Genomic DNA, 21,245 nt, shown 5'->3' with positions numbered 1-21,245 from the left:
GCTTTGAGTAAGCTCGTATTTTATTGTTTTAAAAGGAGACATCCATAATTTATGTAGAAAAATCTGAGTTGTGTATGACATAGTGTGATATGTACACAGTAGATTTACGGCACTGAATGTATTGTTTGTTGAACTAACATGTCCCAATTGCAGTATTCCGACACAAAGGCCAGATTTGCTGGCTTTGATCTGTCTGGGTAACTTGTGTGAAATATAGCCTTCCTATGCAGAAAAACATCCCATACTGAACACATGCATACTTGTCACCTCTGCAAATTCCCTTTATGAATACAAAAAAGCTAATGAATCATCTTTCAAGTGATAGAAAAAATAAACTAGCACTTTCAAAGTTGGAGTTTAAATTCTAACCACTGTCAATACATGTCTGGATGCTTGGGTATGAAGACCAGGACTTTAACTGTATGAGCATGAACACCTAGATGAAGATTTCTTGAAAGAAAATTGTCAGATTGGCAACTGAGATCAGAGGTCACATGGCATATTAAATGATTAGGGCTTTCTCAAAATGTATCTTGACAGCAACTTCCTGTTTTCATCATCAGAATGTTATTTGGTTGTCTTTAGTTGGCATTTAAGTAGACACAGATTTCGAAGAAGGTCAGGTTATGATATGTAATTACCATACTTATACGATCCTGTCACTAATGTGACATATGAAATAATATTTACAGGCAGTGGAGGCGAGACCTACGTGCCAAGGTCACATTTCCAAATTGTTGAGGACAGTAAACTCAACATATCCCATTGCTGTCCAATTTCTCAACATCGGGAGTTGTTGTTTAAACTTTTCTTGTTCAACTGGCTTTTATTGAAAAACATATACGAATTACGAAAACCGAAGCAACACAAGCTTTTCCTGCAGTGTTGCAGACGGGTGTAGATGTTTAACCCATTGAGGGCGCTATTTTGCTGAAAGTTACTCTGGTACCGATGGTCATGCTCTGTGCAACTTCTGCCATAGGCTGTACTCAGCTCTCTAAGGGGTGCATGTAGGGGTAGGAGGGGGTGGGGGAAGACATGACACTGCAGAGTCAGACAGTGGTGGTTGTGAGAGAGATTATTCCAGCTGTCTTCAAAGGACTACGCTTTAGAGTAAGCTCTCATTTTGCCAAGATCATTAATCAAATTTACACAAGCTGATACACCAGTGTTTATTAACAGTAAAACAACAGTTGTACTTATATGAAAATTTGACTTGCAACTTAACGGCACATATATTGTAGACAACAGCGAGATCCTTGATTATTGTTATTAGTGATATTTTCATTTGCTCAGTAATTTGTTTGCAGGAGCTTGATGTTTTATAGGATCAGAAAGTCACTTGATGTCATCAAACATGCGATGTGTTTCAATACATTGCATTATTAACTAGTTACATGTTTATTGTTAACTACTGCAAGTCCGAGTTTCAATCTGACATCCAAAATATAAAACCCCCTCCCCCAAAAAAATGTCATGCACACATGAAATCCACTTCACTGGCCTCTTTCTTTTGAAAAAAATCCCATTCAAATGTAAAAATTAGGACTCACGATAACTGTTCTTTTAATTTGTTAGTGACCTCTGACCTCCATGTAATTTTCAGCTGCCATATAAAATCAATATTGATTTTGAAAATTTGTTGAGATATGACACTCATTGAAAGATTGTTTTCTACAATGTTGTATCAATAACCACACACCAGTGTCTGAACAGTCAAGTTTTTTGTTCTACAAAAAAGGTCTTGCAAAACGGTCAACTTTATAAATGCAGATCAAGGTGGTATTCTGTCTCATTGTTTTTATTCAGATTTGCAAAATAGTCTGTGTTTTGTTTATTCTTCTAATTTGGGGATCTTTGATAAGCGTATGTAGCATTTCATCTGGAAAAGTGTGTAAAACTGATCGATTACTTGTTTTTAAACTCTACAAACTTCAAAATCCATACTTGCAGGAAAGGCTGTGTAACTTGGTTTGTTTGCTATACAAGAAATCAACATCCACTAATTCAAAATATATAGCAGACAGTAGTCATTTGCATAAAATATATTCAAAGATTGAAATGCCAAAAGCCACATGAAGTAGTGTGTGTGTGTCATAGCCCCTGCACATCCCATGTGCAGGGGCTATGACCTCAAACCTGACTGACCTTGGGTTAAGGTCATGGCATATACCTACACAAGACTGAATCTTTTAATCTGCCATGTCCCCAGCAGAAATAAAACATTGATATTAAAGTGGCACTCACACTTGGTAACATTTTAAAGCACATTTTTTTAAGGCCAACGGTCCATATTTGACGAGGTGACTGCGCGCAGATCGCGAGATATCGATAAAAACATGTCTTCAAAAAAGTAAAAGTTTGAATTCCTGTGGCCCACCTAAATGCAGCTTCCGAACATTGAACGTTCGGCATTGACGCCAATGTCAACTAAGCTATGGAGTACGAGTCTACGCTGACGCCGCTGCTGTACGCCACAGTACCACTGACGTCGGTGATCGGTCATGGCCTGTGGGAGAAAGCTGAGTCTTACTGACTTGGCGTATAAACGAAAAACAATTTTTGCTGATTCCACCAGAATTGGCAAAGGTGACTAGCACAGTTACGTGCGGTTGATACATAGCGGCCACCGCGTGATATGCATAGACGCATACCACGCGCGCGGCGTACTGTGTGGCAGACAACAAAATGTAGTCATCGGAGGCGGCTAATATTTGACATGTAAAAATTGATGTTTATGTGGTATTGATTAAAAATATAATACAACCGATTTAGAATAATGAAAACGACAAAAACTAAGGAGAAGTTTTAGAAAACTTACCTGAGGTAAAGCATAATAACTGTATATAAAATCTTTGCAGTGGAAAGTAAATTAATTGCGTCGTTCGAACTTATTGTAGACTCCCTAGAATATCGTCAATCAGCACAACAACAAACCTTCGGGGGATTTCGAGTCAAAATTAGAACGATCGTAAAACTTCGGGATGTGAAAAATACGCTCGGGAAATGACATGTTTTTATCGATATCTCGCGATCCGCGTGCAGTCGCCAAGTCAAATATCGACCGTTGGCATTAAAAAAATGTGTTTTAAAAATGTTACAAAGTGGGAGTGCCTCTTTAATAATACATTCAACAGCAGGGAATGACCATCCCATCCACAACTATCCTTTATAGACACGCTACTTCATGTGGCTTTGGCATTGAAGAGAGCTATTAATTGTTCTAAGAAAATAATTCCTTTTCATCTGTTGTATGCAGAGTCCAAAATATTAAAAGATGAAGTGACAAAGAATGCAATTATGGGATGCATTTCCTTGCCTCCTTGGCAACAGTTGCTATGGCGATGCACCACAACATCTGTAAAATATTTATTGGCAGAAGAAATTGTCCAATGAGTCAAAGTTCAGGTAATTATACAGTACACAGTTAAGACCAAAATTCTACCAAACAAATGGCAACCCCAATTCAGAAGGCATCTGTAGGTGCCACTTTGCCCTGGAAGCTAAATTGCCATACAACTTACTCTGAACTATTTTCTCTCTGACAAATGAAAATTTCACATTCTACACATACAGGTATTGCGCTGATACAAAGAAATCTCTAGGATTCCCAAATCAGCTCTATGCCTTTGTGTGTTAGAGGACACACCAGTACAGCGTAACTGCAAATAAAATATTAGGAGATGATGGCTGGGGACAAAGGTGTATTAACTCACGTTGTGTGCATGTGAACACTTCACTTGGTTTCTAAAGTCAACAGTATGATGCCAATCAAGGCCAGTGCCTAGTACAAGTGTTTGGGAGTTGTGGAAAGCTGTAATGAATGAATCGATCACTCAAAAATCTGCTGTGAAGATAAAACAACAAAACACACAAGTGAAAGGGCCAGAATTCAAATAATACTATCTCCATTGTAACCTTCATAAATGGTCTGCATTTAGTAAAAATCAATGAAACTCATAATTATCAAATGTAGAAACACAATCTTGTTCTCTGTTGATACATTTCAGATACACAGGAATAAAGAAATTGCATGAAAATCAAAAAAAAAGAGCAAATCAGTAATTACTAAATTCCATGGATCGACTTGATCGGTTTGCATAATGTAAATGACATGATTTCTCATGAATATGCAATTTTTCAGAAGGATCACATGACATTCAGCAGACAAACAGCCAAGGAGATATTGTACATCCAAATAAGACAGTGTAACACAGAATACTTGGTATCTTTCACTGTTCTGGTAAAAAACTATAAAATAATTTGAAAGTCTCTGATAACACAATGCGATAATAGACGTTCAGGAAAGATTGTCTTAACTTATTGAAAGGACTTTCAAATCATCCCCACTTAGAAAGGAACACACAAAGATATGCTGACGACAACATTATAATATGCAAGTATGATAACACGGTGACTATTGCTTAAATATTTGTTGCACTCTGTGCCATGATGATTAATTGGCAGCAGAAACGAGTTGGTGCAAAGTAGTTATGCCGGGAATAATATTGCATATGGATAATCCATGTGAAAGGAATGGTTCATACTTGAGCAGTCCTTCTTTGTAAGTGTTAAAATGTAGGCGAAAAACAACAAGTGTGTTCGGTTTTCAGAAAATATTGCAGTTGTGGAAATTACAAAGTAAAATAACGGCTCAAATCATACAATGCTATAAATTGAACGTTGCCACAATGGTTAGTTTTCAATAAGTGTGTTGGGAAATTACCCCGATGATGATGCAATTTTTGCAAACACTGATACATAGGAGAAGGTATCACGTCTAGGTGGACTCAAGAAATTGGCTAATGATATAAAAAGGCAGGAAGTATTCTACTGCATGTACCATGGCAATTATCCTGAACATATCTTGAACAAAGAAATGTTAATAGTAAATCAGAAACCTTGTTGTGGTTGCAGTAAACCATTCCTTTAATAAGCACTGAATGCATCCCACTTTAGTACTTGAAAATAATATGTCAGGTTCAAGCAACTGCTCACACTGAACCTGTGTGTCTTGTTTCTCTACAGACTAACCCATACTGTTTCTTTCTGCAGTTGCATCATTTGTGTTTGATGCAGTGTCACTAGATCAACTTTTAACACAACCCACAATGATTAGCTACCTACACCACAGGGGTATATTCAGGGACAATAAATACTAATATGATAAAAATACCGTCAAGGACAGTGTGCTCACATTCGCTTTGAATTGGTAAATTCAAGAAATATTTAAACTAGAAAAACAAGAATGACAAAAGCAAATAAGGTCTGCAACTTAGGTACTGGAGTTCATCTTTAGGAACATGCATATCAACTTCTATAGCAATGGGACAAGCAGATCCTACATACATAAAGCAAATGTCAACAAAAAATTAGCCAGAGAAGCTTGACAAAAAGAAAAGGTGGGAGATTGGGGAAAAAATAAAGAGTGGGAAAAAATGTACAAGGGATCTGGTAAAAAGTAATGCTACCTCATCAATCTTCTAGCCCTTACCCCCTCCTGAATATCAAATGTTCCACCCCTTACATAAGACCAGCTGGCAGGAAATGTATTTACAACCTTGGGGATGTTTTAATTAATGCTATGAGTGCTATCATTTGAGTGTAAACAACACTTAAATCAGTTACAGATAGTGAAATGCCTTCCACTGTGGGGGGGGGGGGGGGGGGGGATTACGACATCTGGAATTATCCTGGATCCAAATTTCTCATCAGTTCTTGTGTGTCTTACATGCAAAAGTTGCAAAAATTGGTTCTCAATGAAAAAATTTACCTCAACTTTGTTTTCTGGATCAAATTTTACTACAAATTGATATTAAATATGACAAAATTATGTTCAAAGCCTTCAAAACTCTCTCACAACATATCCTGGGTTGGTGTAGGTCATTTAAGGTCACGAACTGAGAAAATTACCTAAAATAGAAAAATTTGGGGGTTTCCCAACACTTTGAGCAGAAAATTTATCTAATAACATACCTCGGGACTCTGTACCAAATTACAAAGCTATCAAACATGTAATTTTGAGAACAAGTTTTCTTGACCAAAAATGACAAAATTGTCATAAAAATACAAATTTGTATATTTCAGAACAATTTCCACATATTGTCATCCCTGGACATCTCTACACCAAATATAAAAGCTGTCCATCCAGGGGCTCTAAAGGAAAATATTTTTTAAGATTTTTTGCCCAAAAATGACAAAAATTGCCCCAAAACAGTAATATTTCCAATTTTGTCATAATTTCAACAATTAGAAGGGTAACACCCTTGCAAACACCTAATCCAAATTGAGAGCAATCGGGCTAGAGGTTTCAGAGAAGAATAAAGTTTACTTAAAATGAGAAAAAAAATTTCAGCAAAAATACAAACTTCGAGATATCTTCACAATATTCATAAAACTGATTTTGATCAACCTGAGGAACCTGTATACCAAATATCAAAGCTATCAGATTAGTAGTTTTTGAATAAAAAAATTTTGACCAAAAATTCGGAAAATTGCCCCAAAATTACAAATATGAAAATTTCAATTCAATTTGTACAAAATTGACTGAGGTCATCCTGAGGAACATGTATACCAACTTTCAAAGCAATCAGATGAGTGGTTTCAGAGAAAAACATTTTTTGACTAAAAACTGAAAAAATTACCCCAAAAATAGAAACATGCAACTTTCATCTCAAATTTTAAAGAACTAATTTAGAATACCTAAAGGAACCTGCACACCAAGTTTAAACCCAATCTAACCAACGGTTACAGAGTTTTAGCAATTTGCAGTGTTTTTTCTTTTTTCTCCTCATTTGCATATTTTTGACACTGTCAAGTTCATTTGAACAAATTCACATCTCCATCCCTAGGTGCACCTGTACACCAAATACTAAGACAGTAGGTGCTGCGGTTTAGGTGTTTTTGATGTGGATGGACATACATACATACGTACATACAGACATGCAAATCGGATGCAAATGAACTGATTCAGCTTATACAAGAACCTCACATTGGTATAACAAATGTGAGCTAAAAAACAAAATAGGTTTTGTTGTCTACAATTTTTTTTTTTCTGTCTGCCTTTCTCTTATCTATACGCTCTGCTTGCTTGAGATGTGACGGACTGTACATGAGTGTGTGCGTAAGCGCGTGCGTAGTAAGATGCGCCCTCTTTTGGTGAATTCATGCTTCGGCGTGTGACCTGAATATTTTGCAGGATTATCTAGTCTGATTCGGACTTGATAATCCCACAACGGATTCAGGTCATGCGCGGAAGCAAGAGTTCACCGAAAGAGGGGGGCATTTTACTACACATACATGCACACACACATGTACACAGTGCACAGTCTGTCACGTCTCAAGTGAGCACAGCATATAGGTAAGAGAAAGGCAGACAGAAAAAAAAAATTTGTAGACCACGAAACATTTGGTTTTTATCATATTAGTATTTATTATCCCTGAATATACCCCTGTGCATAGACCTTGAAATTCACATCAGCGACATCGCATTTTTTGAATCGGCGAAAATGAGTCTAGCAACACTAGGTTTTCTTTCATCAGAAACATTACCATAAAGGTGTTTTGTTGATGAAACGGAATTCTGCTGTCTATGACATTTTCATCCCTATTCTCTTAGGCATGGATCCAACCAACAACTAAAAGCAAAAGGACTGAACCATTCTATGGCTGAGAAAAGAGGTTGATATGATTGGAGACCACATGAAGTACAAGCATTACACGTTCTGAACCAGATTCAAACAGTACTATTAGACTTTTACCATAGAAAGTGAACATTACAGTCAAAAAATTCCCAATTTCTGTACTGTGTCAAAAAAAATATTCAGCCTTGCAGGGACATGACATGTACACACATTTACTACATGAAGTATACTTGAATTACACATAAAAAAACTCTAAACTTTACATATGTACATCAAATTCGTCCTAGAGTTGTCATCAAATGTACTGGTCAAATATCCATTACAAGAATGGCTTCTTTAAGATATACATGGATGGTAATCACTTTTTAAGACATTAAAGACTATTTACATAATCTTTTCACATGCAAAACAGCAATAGTTTATCAATCCCAGCAGCATCACTGAGATTAAATCTCAAAGGAAGACAAATTCTTCGGGCTTTGATAACGGTTTGCCATCTCCATCTACACGGCGTACCCTGAGCACTCGGTCTGGCGTGTTGCGATGCTGCGCCGGCAGTTCGTTCTCCTGACAACGACCTTCACTGAAGATAAACATTGGGTAGTCCCCTGCGTGCTTTGTCGAATCCAGAACCTATCCATGCGATAAAAATCAGACAAAATGAACAGTAAGCAATTGGATGCTGTAGACTGAGTAAGGATTAGACATGTATCTGGCTGCAAATACAGAGTATTGGGATACAAGAAACAAGTGTTGTGTACTGACATTGTGCAATAGCTGGGGGGGGGGGGGGGGGTTATAATAAATATGTTCAGAAACCAACAGTGAAAATTTATAATGATGTTCATGTTCAAGGTGTAGTATCTCTGTGATAACTATGTACATGGTGAAGAGTTACCATGTTCATAAAATGGGGTTTTCAAGTAGCATTTCACATATCTTTAATTGTCCAGTAAAATGATCAGATACTGTATATTGCTACATATATTCGCACAGAGGCAAAATATGCAAGTTTGACACGTCAATTTCCATTCAATGTCAAAGTGACAACAGCATTTTTCCTGAATGACAGAAACACTGAAAGAGTTGGTTTGATTACGGTCATGACGGTGGTATTAGTAATGACTGAAAAACGGCAAGGGCAAGCATTATTAAGACAGATAGACAATCAAAACTAAGAGTTTACTTGACAAAGTGCATGAATTTGTCAATACATGTATTTATAACTGTCACCATTCCCTGTGTTAAATCTATGGAAAACAGTAATGGTCAGTAAGTTGGTTATATTTACAAATTTTATTTATGGTAAAAATTATAATTCCTTTTCTAATACAAGGGCCAACATGGCTGAGAATGAGAATAGGATCAGGGAACAGTCATTTTTCTGAAAACTTTCCCAACGGTATATTCCGCATTACCAAAAGGACAAGGTATGGCACAGCTATATTGTATGCACATGTACAGCCTACCTCTTGTGTGTATTTACAGAACTCTGTGAAATCTTCCTGCGTTTTGCAATAAAAACCTATGGTACAGCTTGGGTCCATCTTGTGAATAGACATCTTTCTGGGTGACATACAGTGAAAGGACTGAAAGATATGAACAGATCAGAGAAATGTTTTTTAATAATCAAAATATAACCAGAATTGACCATGCTAATTAGGAAACTAACATACGACATCTGGTTTCTGATATGTGGTAACTTTTGTGCATGCCGTGTGATTTTTTCTCTAAACTTTTATGTCACTTTGAGTTGTCTATGCAGGGAGAACAAGAAACTTAGCCTTCACACAGAAATATTGATAAATCATAAAACTCTAAATAATACTGCTGCCATATTCCATATCAAAACTGCTACCAAGTTGCAATGCTATGATTTAATCATATTGCTACACAATGATTACGGGTAACGACATAATTTTACAAATTACCTGAAGGGGGAAATCTCTTGATCGCATATCGACAACATTTTGACACAGATGAGGATCTAGATAAACTAGTTTGTCCTCTGAAATTAAAACAAAGAAGGCATTACAAGCAATAAATTAGCCGGTCAGGTCACAACTCTTGTGTAAAGCTCTGCAAGCAAGGTACAGTTCCATGCTAGAACATTTAAAATAATCTTTCAATCCAAAATTCCTGTTAAAAATGCTTCATCGCTCATTCTCTATATAAACGCCAAAACTCACTATGTGAAAACAATGGACCTGAACTGGCAAACGAATTATTGACGTACATGTAGTAAGTATTTTAGGGGATTGGCTATATATGGTTCTAGCCGACAACATCAGCATCAAAAAACAGAAGACGGTTAAACAATAAATACTACCTTCAGTGTTTGTGTACAGGTTTGGGACAATAATAAATAGTGGGGGAACCCAGGTACCATTTCTGTTGTCCCCTAATCTGATTGCATTGACATAATCAGGGATCCCAGTAACATGACTCAGGAGACCTGGTAAAATTTAGTTGGATACTGGCCTTAAAGGCCAGGGCTGGGTATAAATAGCAAGCTGCCCCTGTTGGAGTTAGTTCATGCAAAGCGTGGCTTGGGTGGCGTCACGCTCGATCGCTCCGTAAAAACCATGCCAAAATGGTCACAGGCGAAGAAACTTAGGCGTCCATGCACATGTACCTAACTATGAATGTCTAGTGATTGAATATATAGATAATTTTTTTTGATTTGAGCATAAATAAAGCTGATTTTGGTCGATGAATGTATTTCTCTTTGTCTTCAACTTGCGTGGCAAGCGGCCACAACAAAGGTCTGCAAGCTGTCAATCAAAAAAGGACGCGATACAGGTGTGAATCGGTAAACGTTTGCGATGTCAACATGTTAGATACGCACAGCATTGTAATTAGATGGGGCGACCGTAGTGCAAAGCCGCATGCACAGGCACTCTTTAGCTGGGTAGTCTGCTAAATAGATTGATTTTCAGCTCGATCTATTGATCCCGTAGTCGATATGCCCACCTATTAAAACACCCATTTAGGTTGCAGTGCCGGCATGTCGACTACGGGATCGATAGATCGAGCCGAAAAGCGAGCAGACTACCCAGCTCGAGCCCCTGTGACTGCTAGTATGCCACCCAAGCCATAGCGCGTTCTCGCGTAGACGTCGTAGGCTACACGCCGTTATTTCCGATCGTCTTTCTTCCACAGAACTAGTCATTTAAAGTTCAGATTCAAGTTCTTTTAGATTTTTCTGTCGTGAAAAGTATTATTAGGCCTATTATCGTCTTGCCGTTTTAAAACATTTTTGATGACCTAAACGACATCGTGTGTTGTTCCATTGCCATGGAATCCGATGTCAAGCAAAGACGGTGACTTTTTTCAAGTTGAATAAAATTTCCTTCCTGGTTGAGTCAGTCAATTAAAAGAAATACTCTCGTTCACAATTGATTAAAAACCATAGACAGTGGACTGTCTCGATTATCCCGTCTATGATTCGATATTCACTGACTCATTGTTCTCTTCTTTGTCGATCGATGAAAGTATTTTCATCTTCAATACTCAGTCCTAATTTGACAGATGTAATATCCAAACATATATTGTCATTAGTTTCTGACCAACGTACAAAAACTTGGCCCGTTCGCCAAAGCACATATCTGACGAGATGTTTTGCGAAACAGTGAATAAACATATTGGATGAACAGCCGTGACGGTACCCTATGCATTAGGGGATATTCATGTTGCAGTCTCCTCGGAAAAAAAACCCGGGGATGTTTAGGCGATAATAAGGGCGATGACTCAGTTGAATAAAAAAACTTTTCGGACATCATATCTTAATCTAAGCGTACATTTGTCGGTTTGATGTGCGACCGTACGCAGATTGTTCATATTCTCCATAAAACTAGTCTAAACAATTCTTCGACAATGATGGTGTCTCTTCGTGAACGTCCTTGAACCCATAGCCGCGACCATTGTTTTTTATGTGTTCTGTGGTTGATGATTGGTAGAATTAATGTATCAAAATTTGAAGACACACGTGATTGAATCCTGTGATTGTTAGGAAATTGACGGTGTGTAGGGACGGTCACAGTCCACGGACCAAGGGAGCATCAGCAGTACGCAGTACATTGCATGCTTTCTTAGAATGAACAGCGTGTTTCCATAGCTACCATACGAAATCCGGCTTTGACCAATGTTCCTGTCCTGTTTCGGAGGATAATTTTCGAGCTGCGTAGCTACTCTTGAGGTTCAGATAGCCAAATCTTTCGTGTTCGAAAGGCTTATCGATTTACAGAAAATACTAAACTTTACAGCACACGGGCAAAGCCAAATACTTGAGGAAAAAATACGTCGGTATCATTGATGTGCCATGTTTATTGTTGTTTGTACGACTAGTTTGAAAGTCATAGACTTTCTTAACGGTGAAATTCATATTGTCATTCAATATTTTACACACTGAGTCACCTGTGCATTTAAATACGTCCATTCGGAAGCAGAAACGCTTTCAGATTTTCGATGGTGATAACTAGCTTCAGGCCGCGACATGTCTCCAGTTACGAAGTTTACCCGATCCTGAACCGTTAAATAAAGGTTGGCAAGATAAACATCAAGTGGCTAGACTTGGAAGAGAGAGAGAGAGAGAGAGAGAGAGAGAGAGAGAGAGAGAGAGAGAGAGAGGTGGTTTATGCAGTCGCGAACTTATCATGGTCTTTAGGACGGATGGATACATTTGCGCTGCACAGATATCGAAAATGTACAGATACTTTCTCGAACTTTCACTTATTTTATAACAAGAGTAGAACAAAACCAAAAGTGTTGAAGTAACTCTTCAGATGTTTGATTCGCAAGTTTGCTAAAGATAGATTATACCGGTACTTATACAGAAAATAGTCGCTGTAGTCTTCTGTTCAAAGAAATATGTTCTTCAACATCACGTTTCTTATGATCGGTGATGTTACATTTTATTATTTCTATAAACAAGGTTATAGATTAATGCATCACGATGTTAATTTACGATTAATTCAACGATTTCAAACCGTAATTATTTTTTTAGTGAGAGGGCTTTTAGTAGTTCTGTAGACGAAACGATCGGAAATAGCAGAGTATATTGGCAATGGCACGACGTCTACGCTATTGTTTAGCTGTAATGATTGTACAGTTGAAGCCCGCGCCCGGGCCCCCGAGTAATTCGGAACGTTGACAATTCCTATCGCCCGACGCCCGGGACAAGTGAAATTTACGTTCGGGCAAGTCAAAAATAAAATCTGGTCGCCCGCCGGACAAGTTGTTTACACAACTTCTGGCGCAATCAACGCGAACCTAAGTTGCGGTTTGTGCACGTGTCGCCCAATCTGCGTTGTCGTAATTCACACAAACTAAATGTCAATCACTGACTTTTTTAGATACAATTGTGACGTTCTTCTGAGATTCACTTGCCGACCGTCCATTACTTCAAAATCATTTATGCGGCCTTGCGAGGTAGACGAACATTGTTGACAGATAGTTTGTGGAGTGATCGCTGTAGGCTAAATATGAATATTTTACGGTAATATTTGCACCTGATTGTGCATTTTCGCGAGCCAGAGCGTTATTTCTGCTCCGCAGACCTACACACAAGTCAAGCAAAGATGTTGCCAAAGAGGCGCGTGTTTACGACGATTGGCATTGTGTAACTCTGAGAAACGACGTTGTGATGATTTACGACGGCACCACGAGGGCCAGCGTGAGTGGGATCGTCTGAGAATCGACGACTCGATGTAATGATTAGAACGATGTTTCTGACAAAAGATCCAAACATAAGCGTTATGATGAGGAAAAACGCCGTAGATGTTATCTCCCAAAATGGATAGCACAGTGGCCTTGAAATATGACGGTTCCAAAATGTTCTGTTCATCGAGTCTCATATACCCCACCATTGCCAAACCAATGGGAAAGCGAAATGACGGATGCGGCATGTTTAGCGTTGAATCGATAAGGTCTCACGAGTAATAGTCAACCGCATTTGGACTGTTTGGTGCATCACAGATGAGATCGTGACGGCGACAATGATTGTGGAAATTTGTGGGTCCCGCTGAGCCCGATACGGTTTCACTTGCCAACACCCTGCAACAAAGACCCGTACGTAGGGTCGTTGACTTCAAATCCATTTCGGGACTTGACGTAAAAAGCCAAATTACTGCCGAAATTCAGCGTTCTTGGGCCCAAGTCGTATCCCTGCCTACCTCAGCTACTCGATCGCTTCCAAAAATGCCAGTCTTTTATTCACTTCTCGTAAATAACCGTCGATGTCGGCAACTCTCTCGCTAGCCCTGCGTACGATGCTGTGTGTTAGCTGTAGCGGCCAAAATTTTTTGAGGACAAGTGAAATTGAAAATCCACTTGTCCGACGGACGAGTGAACTGGAAAAAAAATTGTCAAGCCCTAGTAATAACGTCGTTAGTTGCAGCGGCGTGGTGCTGTACCTTTGTCATTACAGTTGAAGTACACCTGTTATTGCTACAAGCACCGCGGGCTTCACGAAACGTTGTTTCTGTACTGGTCTCGCCGTTATATTCAGTTACGTACAATCTGTAGTTTGCATGTCAACACGTTGGCCTGTTTACAACTTCCTGTGCACACTAATCGTGACCGTAATTTGCAAAGACATAAACATTCGATCCCGCCCGTGAATGTCAAAGGTGAACGGCATTAACTTGATCCCTGGTATCAAGTCCCTGGCCTTTAACAAAAACAAGGACTTTGATTTTTAAACCCTTAACCCTTCCCTTGTTTAATTTGTTCGCCCCTAATTTTCTTTAAACAGGTCTTCACTCACCATTGAAAATAATGGGTTTGGGCCAAACCATGGTGGTGAATGGGTAAGATCTACCCATTAAAATGAAAACGAGGGGTGAAGAAGTGAAACCTAAACCTGAGAGAACGCTACAACATAAATGTTGACATATGACATATACCTCTTTAGTGGTCACTGTCCAAGTGAAGTGAACTGCAGGAATTGATTCAGTTATCTAATAATGGGGACAATAATTGTGTGAAGTGAAAGTACCTTCTATGTTTCAACCAGGAACTAAATATCATATTGCGCATCATTCCATGCATAACTTTCTTTTACTTGTACATTTTGGGTACTGGCCTTAATAAAAACAATGATCTCGATTTCCCTGGAAATTGACTGAAAAAACTGAAAGTTGAAACTTGTATGAATCTTGATTAAATACCATAGCTCTTTGTAACTTACAGCTCAGAAAGGAGTAGAAAATAATAAGATTTGGATAAACTTTATCCCCTTATCAAAAATCTTTTGTCTCTTACCTTGAAAACCTATAAAATACAGCGAATGTTTAGGCTTGCCACCAATTATTCCTATACAGTTCTGTAGTGTAAATAGTGACTTGAGACATGGAATATACACCGGATTGAGTTCCTCGCCGCCGAGCCGCACCGGAACCAGAATGACAACGGAACACCACTGCTGGCTGCCGCTTGTGTCCGTCATGTGTGTGCCCTGACTCCGACATAACTGGATTATGTCTTGTTTGTAAACTGTCAATGATAAACGATAATTCATGACATAGTTCGTTTGTTTGGCATGATCATAGGATAAATTTATTCCGATGGATTTAAATATAACTCATTCTTCATCTCATTTTTTTGTGTAGAGGGCTGAACCACAATTAGCAATGGGATAATACTGTAATGTACACCGCAACAGGACTAGATGGGAACCTTAGTCAAAAGGATACATTTTATTTTTGACCTTGAGAAGGAGAAGAAGGCCCCTATTAAAGTATAAGAGTTTCAATTCAATTCACTAGGGATATTATTTTTCCGGCAAGTTCATGTCCAACTGCAGTTTGTGAACACTTGACATTGAAATGTTTACATCGCTGGCTATAGAAGATCAATTTGAAAATATGAGACTGACCTGTAGAGTGCTGAGCAACGTACACGCAGAGTTGACTCAACAAAGGATCAAAACCTGGCGCTATGTCCATTGCCCTCCTATCAACAGAACATAGAGCAAAATATAGTACCTTTTAAACCCATTCTCTTCTCAGTGAAATATTCACCTTTGAGTGTGTGAGAGTTTGTACATGAGTGAGAGAGGTAGACACATACCTACTTAATGAAGTTTGAATGTTGAACAATAAAGAGAGAGATAGAAAGAGTATTTATGTGAATGTGAGAAGAAATATCATATGGATGTTATTGAGGTCAAAATAAAATAAAATAATTAAGATTGTAGGTTTTAGAATCTCTGAAACAAATGTTTGACTGATTACATCCAACTAATGACAGCAGAATATTTGGGAAAATGGCAATTTCGTTATCAATAATTTGTAGGTCAGTATTATCTTAGTAGCAACAGAAAAATAACACAGTACCTGTCATATACCGTATATTGATGCCTGTCATATACTACTATTACTAGTACTCTATGTTGATACCTAACTGTCATATATTGTATATTGATGCCTAACTGTCATATACTGTATACTGATGCCTAACTTGTCTTATACCATACTGTACATTGATGTCTAACTGCCATATACTGTATATTGATGCCTAACTGTCATACACTTTATATTGATGCCTAACTTGTCATATACAGTACTGTATATTGATGTCTAACTGTTACATACTGTACATTGATGACTGACTATATATTAATGCCTAACTGTCATGGACTTCCACATAGCAAAAGTATGGACATAATTTGTGGAATTAATTTTCAAATTAGTTCTTAACACTACAAGACATTCGTTAAGCCATTTTTATTGCAATTTTTCACAGATAATTCAGATTCAAAAGAGGACTTCGACTTGCATTTGAATTCTAATGATAGAAATACAAGTAGGGCTGGAACAACACAGTTCATACACATTCAAAACTGTACCATACATCAAAATAATTAAGCAAAAAAGTTACTCACTTGAGTAAATATGCCACCGATGCAGGTCCATACCAATCGCCGGCTTTCTTACCAGCCTGGTAGCCCAGACTGACAAGTTTGTGTACAGAGAATGGGCTGAGTTCGCTGGGTTCATCGCCAAACCATTTGACAATCTTCCGGTGATATGCCTCCTGTTCTTTAGATTGTTCATCATACATGCACCAGTCTGGATAAAGAAAGTTAACTCTGTAATATTGACGGTTTCTGAATGTAACACTCATTAGAATTTTTCTGTTGTGATATTCTTATCAGTAGTTCCCTGTACGTACTTGACCCTGCAGTGCTGTTTTGTTGAAATGATGGCGTTTCCTCTAGCACTCAATTTCCAAAATAAATGTGTTTGTTTACACAAAACAAATACTAATGAAAATCAACTGATCGTGAGTCATCTACTGGGAATATTCATCATTAAACACGTGCATGTACGTCTAACCCATGGGTTGTTTGAATTTTTCTGTTATTTCCTCTTGCTTACAGAGTTTGATTTTTAGGAAATCGACAGACACTTAAATTTTGACATTCTTTCCAGTAAGTTTAGGTCTTGTGATGTGTTAATCTGTACGTTTCTACTTCTAAACTAGTATAAAACCAAACTGAATGTCATTTTGTGAAATATAACAAAGTCTATTGTTGGATTCTATGGTGATGAGAGAAAACTGGACATTCATGCAAACTCTAGGAAATACAGAACAAAACTAGAGAAGCCACACGGATTGATACTTTTACTGAAGTCATTCAAATAGTAGTTCCCTTGTTCCTTAACATTGATAACCTACTAGTATTGGGTATTAGTGGTACCAAGACTGACCCAACGCAAGTCCAGCTGTCTAGTTTGTTAGTCCTGCAGTCTAGTCTGCAGGTCCTAAAGTCTAGTTTTCTAGTTTGCTAGTCCTGCTTTCTCATTTGCTTGTCCTGTAGTCAACTAGTCTTGCAGTCTAGTTTGCTGGTCCTTCAGTCTTGTTTTCTAGTTTTCTGGTCTTGTTTTCTAGTTTAGTTAGCTAGTCCTGCAGATAGTTTGCTAATCCTGGAGTCTATTTAGCTAGTCCTGCAGTCTAATTTGCTAGTCATGCAGCTAGTTTGCTAATCCTGGAGTCTATTTAGCTAGTCCTGCAGTCTAATTTGCTAGTCATGCAGCCAGTTTGCTAATCCTGCATTTACTTTGTTAATACTGCAGTTTAGTTTGCTAGTCTTGTTGTTTAGTTGCTAGTCTTTCAGTCTAGTTTACCAGTTATTCAATCAAGTTTGCTTGTCTTGCAGTCTAATCTGCTAGTACTGTATTCTAGTTTGCCGGTCCTGAAGTCCAGCTCGCCATGTCTTGCATATATTCTTTATCAGGGAATAGATGCATTAGTATTCACTTGTATGTTGCAAACTCAACCATCTGAGCAAAAAATGTTGGTAGTCTCGGACCACAGAGTTCTGGATTTGCTTGTAACTCAACATGTTTTAAGTAAACTACACAACAAAGCTACACTGTAAAGTTGCAGTATCTATTTTCGTCTTACTTTTTCCGAGGAAATGATTTACAAAACTCTGAGCAAGGAGCATTTGTCCACTTCTCAGCATACATCCCCAGCCACAGTCTGTAGTGAAGTTGGAGCCGGCAAGCTGCGGGAACTCCCTGCGATATGTCAGCCACACTCTGGAAGTAAAATCTCTTTTGAACCTTTCCATAGGAGAGAGAGTACCATCCTCAGCAGATTGTTCAGATTCCGGAGGATCTAAATGGAAGAAAGAAAGAATGTGAACCAGAGGATGGGATTCGTTTTACAAGGAATATTTTTGTTGCTTGAAGTGTACGGAATGGATTCACTTATATTTCTTTTACAAATTGCATCTATATATTTGCTTTGATCCTTTTTTCTCAGAACAGATAAACCAGTTGTCACAGCCCATAGTAAAATACTACTGTTTTGTACGGTTCCAGAGATAAGTGGTTATAATTTCATCTTGGTCTTCTCTAAGTGTGTGTCATTCAAGATTGGGAAAGATGCTCTGTTTAAAAATGCCATATTGATTGAAGTGCCTTACATCTTGTATAAACTTGGCAGAATTTATGTATAAGAACTGGTCAGTGTCTAACAGGTCAAATTTTCCTGAGTGATTCATTCAAAAACAGTGGAGAATACTACCGTAACACAAAGCAATACTGCACTTTCAGATTATCTCATATGATATATTCACCCCATATTCCAAGTAAACAGTCCACAGTAACCATTGATAGCAATAGGTTTGAGTAAAACATAGACTCTAGAGAAAACCTTGAAGGTCTATAGTGAAAAGATAACTTCTGAGGGATACACATCATCATGTCCTAATATTTGGAAAAACACCATCCTCACAATGTAAATTTGTAATCATGACCAAACTGCAAACTTCACATTTTCTCCTCATTTTGCTATCCATCAGTCTGTACCAAATAGTTGTTCTGATAAAATAGACGTTGCACATGAATGGCTGCCATCTTAAAGGAGAGGAAAAAAGTTGGACAACCTACCATCTGGCCTGTGGTGATAGCATTCACCCAGCATCCATATCGGCGTCTGGTAGCTGAAATTCGTCTGTGTTTTCACCATCCAACCTTCAACGACAATGGAATGACCCATGGTTTCAGATTATTGATGGTTGTATTCTCAGCTATTTTCAGAAACATGCCGTGTTAATAATTGAGGGAGCAGAGTGTTTTCAGTTTTAAATCTGCTGACAGTATCAATATTTGAGTATACTTTGACGTGGCACAATAAAGTTCAGTCTTTCATTTATGCAGCAGTCAATGTCAACCCCTAACCCCATCCCCCCCCACCCCCACCTCAGGGCATAGTGGGGGATTTGGAAATTAGTCATGAAATTTGTCAAATGTCCCACCCCCTGAGGCAAGACAATCTGGAAAATCCCCACCTAAATCAAGTAAATCCTATACATTTCCCCACACCCCAAGGGGTGGGACATTCATAAATTCTGCACTTGTCCGTGAAAAGTGACTGGAGGATCAATATCAGATAATTGCCCCACCCCCTCGGGCATGGTTTCATGGCAAACACAGTCTGATTATCCAAATTTGTCCCGTATCGCCCAAGGTGGGGCCCCCCAGGGATTACATTGACTGCTGCATTAAACTGCCTATCAAAATACTGGACATTTACATTATATACTGGATGGATATGTGTGTAATACATGTACATGTATAAGATGTAATTGTATATATATATATATATATATATATATATATATATGCACACACACACACACACACACACACACACACACATAATATGCATGTTGTCAGTGCACACTGTGCATGCAGTAATACCACAGTGTAACCACATCATATTTTCTGATCTTCACCTGAACAGTACTGATCACCAAGCTTTTGGTAGTTTTGATTTGCAAAATTAAAAATGATTCATCTAAAGATTTGATGTAGTGACGACAACATATGTCTGTATGATATTCTTTTACAACAATTTTGTTCATTTAAGTATTTCCTATGTACGGTTGCAACAAATATGTGTATTGGATCATAATGTGATGGGGTGGGACTATTAGGTAGACCAATTTGAGAAAATTGAACTCCTTTAATATTTTATGAGTAAAAAACCAAAATTGCCATTTTTGCAACTTGGTGTTTGTGTGACATCACGAAGTCCCTCGTGGGGGACTTACGCTCAAAGACCCTGTTGCCTTCACCTACCATACTTCACGTTGTTCCAGACGGACATGATTTTCGTTTTGACTTTCTCAGCCTGGTCTCCACCACTCTCATTGTCACTGTTCATTGACATGGCCATGCTTAGACACGTTTCTTTCACAGCATAATCTGTGCTTCTTTCCACGCCGCACGGAGGTCACTCCTCATTCATCCCGCTTCCGGGGTGGACGACTACAGTGGGGTTTGTCGGAAGATTACACAAGTAACTACCTCAACTTGAACTGCATGCTAAAACTAAACTTTAGTATACAGCTCACGTCGTTCATGCAGCTGCACTGTGCAACGCCGATCTTCAACTTTTCAGACTGGCTTGCGAGTTGTGCTGTTTTCCAAATCGCTTGTAATCGGTAAAACAAACAGAAAGGGTTTCCGTGAAGCAATCCCAGACCACAGTCTGTGCCCAGACGAACGGGTTTGCTGGGGTGCCACTTCTGTTCAGGGTAACGCCGGACTGCACCGTCGTAACCACGAGACCTTTGAAACTCGTGACTCGATGACTTCCGCTTGAGGGTGACTTTAAATCTGCTCTATTCAAATAAGACAGGACAAGCGGACAGACCTAATTCTTTCGCCGATTTATGGGAAACGGAGAATCCCTGTCGCTGAAAGCCTACTTTTCTGAGCCATCCCGTAAACTCGTACGATATGTTACTTGATGTCCGCCATGTTGTATGACCACCCTAGGATGAAAAATATTCGTAATAGACCCCTTAAGTTAACTAAAACAGAAATAGCTCGTGTATTGCAGATGTTTCCATGAAAATTAAAGGGATATAGTCGTCGGGACTGCGCCTGTGCGAGTTTCTTGTTTACAAACAATGTATTTCGTGCATGATATCTGGATGCACCTCATCATCATAGCTGCAACATTTAAATTATACGATGATAGATTATGACAGACATGTTTTAACTGTCATCAATCACCATTGTGCCTTGGATACATTGTTGCAATGGGTCGTATGGGTCCCATACGACCTTTGAGTGCAGT

The 21,245-nt window shown here is 38.5% G+C and overlaps 1 protein-coding gene across 1 annotated transcript; it reads right to left on the bottom strand.

Moving 5' to 3' along the window:
- Nucleotides 1-3,306: 3,306 nt before the first annotated feature.
- Nucleotides 3,307-20,964, bottom strand: LOC139138890 (cysteine protease ATG4D-like). Its single transcript, XM_070707469.1, has 9 exons — nt 20,240-20,964; nt 19,046-19,129; nt 18,054-18,269; nt 16,528-16,714; nt 15,520-15,596; nt 14,907-15,137; nt 9,575-9,651; nt 9,113-9,232; nt 3,307-8,276 (listed from the first exon to the last, which is right to left on the bottom strand). The coding sequence occupies exons 1-9, from the start codon at nt 20,334-20,336 to the stop codon at nt 8,097-8,099; spliced, it is 1,269 nt and encodes a 422-aa protein (XP_070563570.1). The 5' UTR covers nt 20,337-20,964; the 3' UTR covers nt 3,307-8,096.
- Nucleotides 20,965-21,245: the final 281 nt, after the last annotated feature.

The sequence above is a fragment of the Ptychodera flava genome, chromosome 8, assembly GCF_041260155.1.
Source record: "Ptychodera flava strain L36383 chromosome 8, AS_Pfla_20210202, whole genome shotgun sequence".
In the NCBI taxonomy this organism is placed as follows: domain Eukaryota; kingdom Metazoa; phylum Hemichordata; class Enteropneusta; family Ptychoderidae; genus Ptychodera; species Ptychodera flava.
This window is presented reverse-complemented; position numbering and strand designations above follow the sequence as displayed.

Excerpts from the sequence above, each read along its gene's own strand:
- LOC139138890 (XM_070707469.1), bottom strand. The coding sequence starts at position 20,336 with ATGGCCATGTCAATGAACAGTGACAATGAGAGTGGTGGAGACCAGGCT. Across the intron at positions 16,715-18,053 it reads AAATCATTTCCTCGGAAAAA|ACTGGTGCATGTATGATGAA; the intron begins GTAAGACGAAAA and ends TTCTTTATCCAG. Across the intron at positions 15,138-15,519 it reads CGTTGCTCAGCACTCTACAG|TTTACAAACAAGACATAATC; the intron begins GTCAGTCTCATA and ends TATCATTGACAG.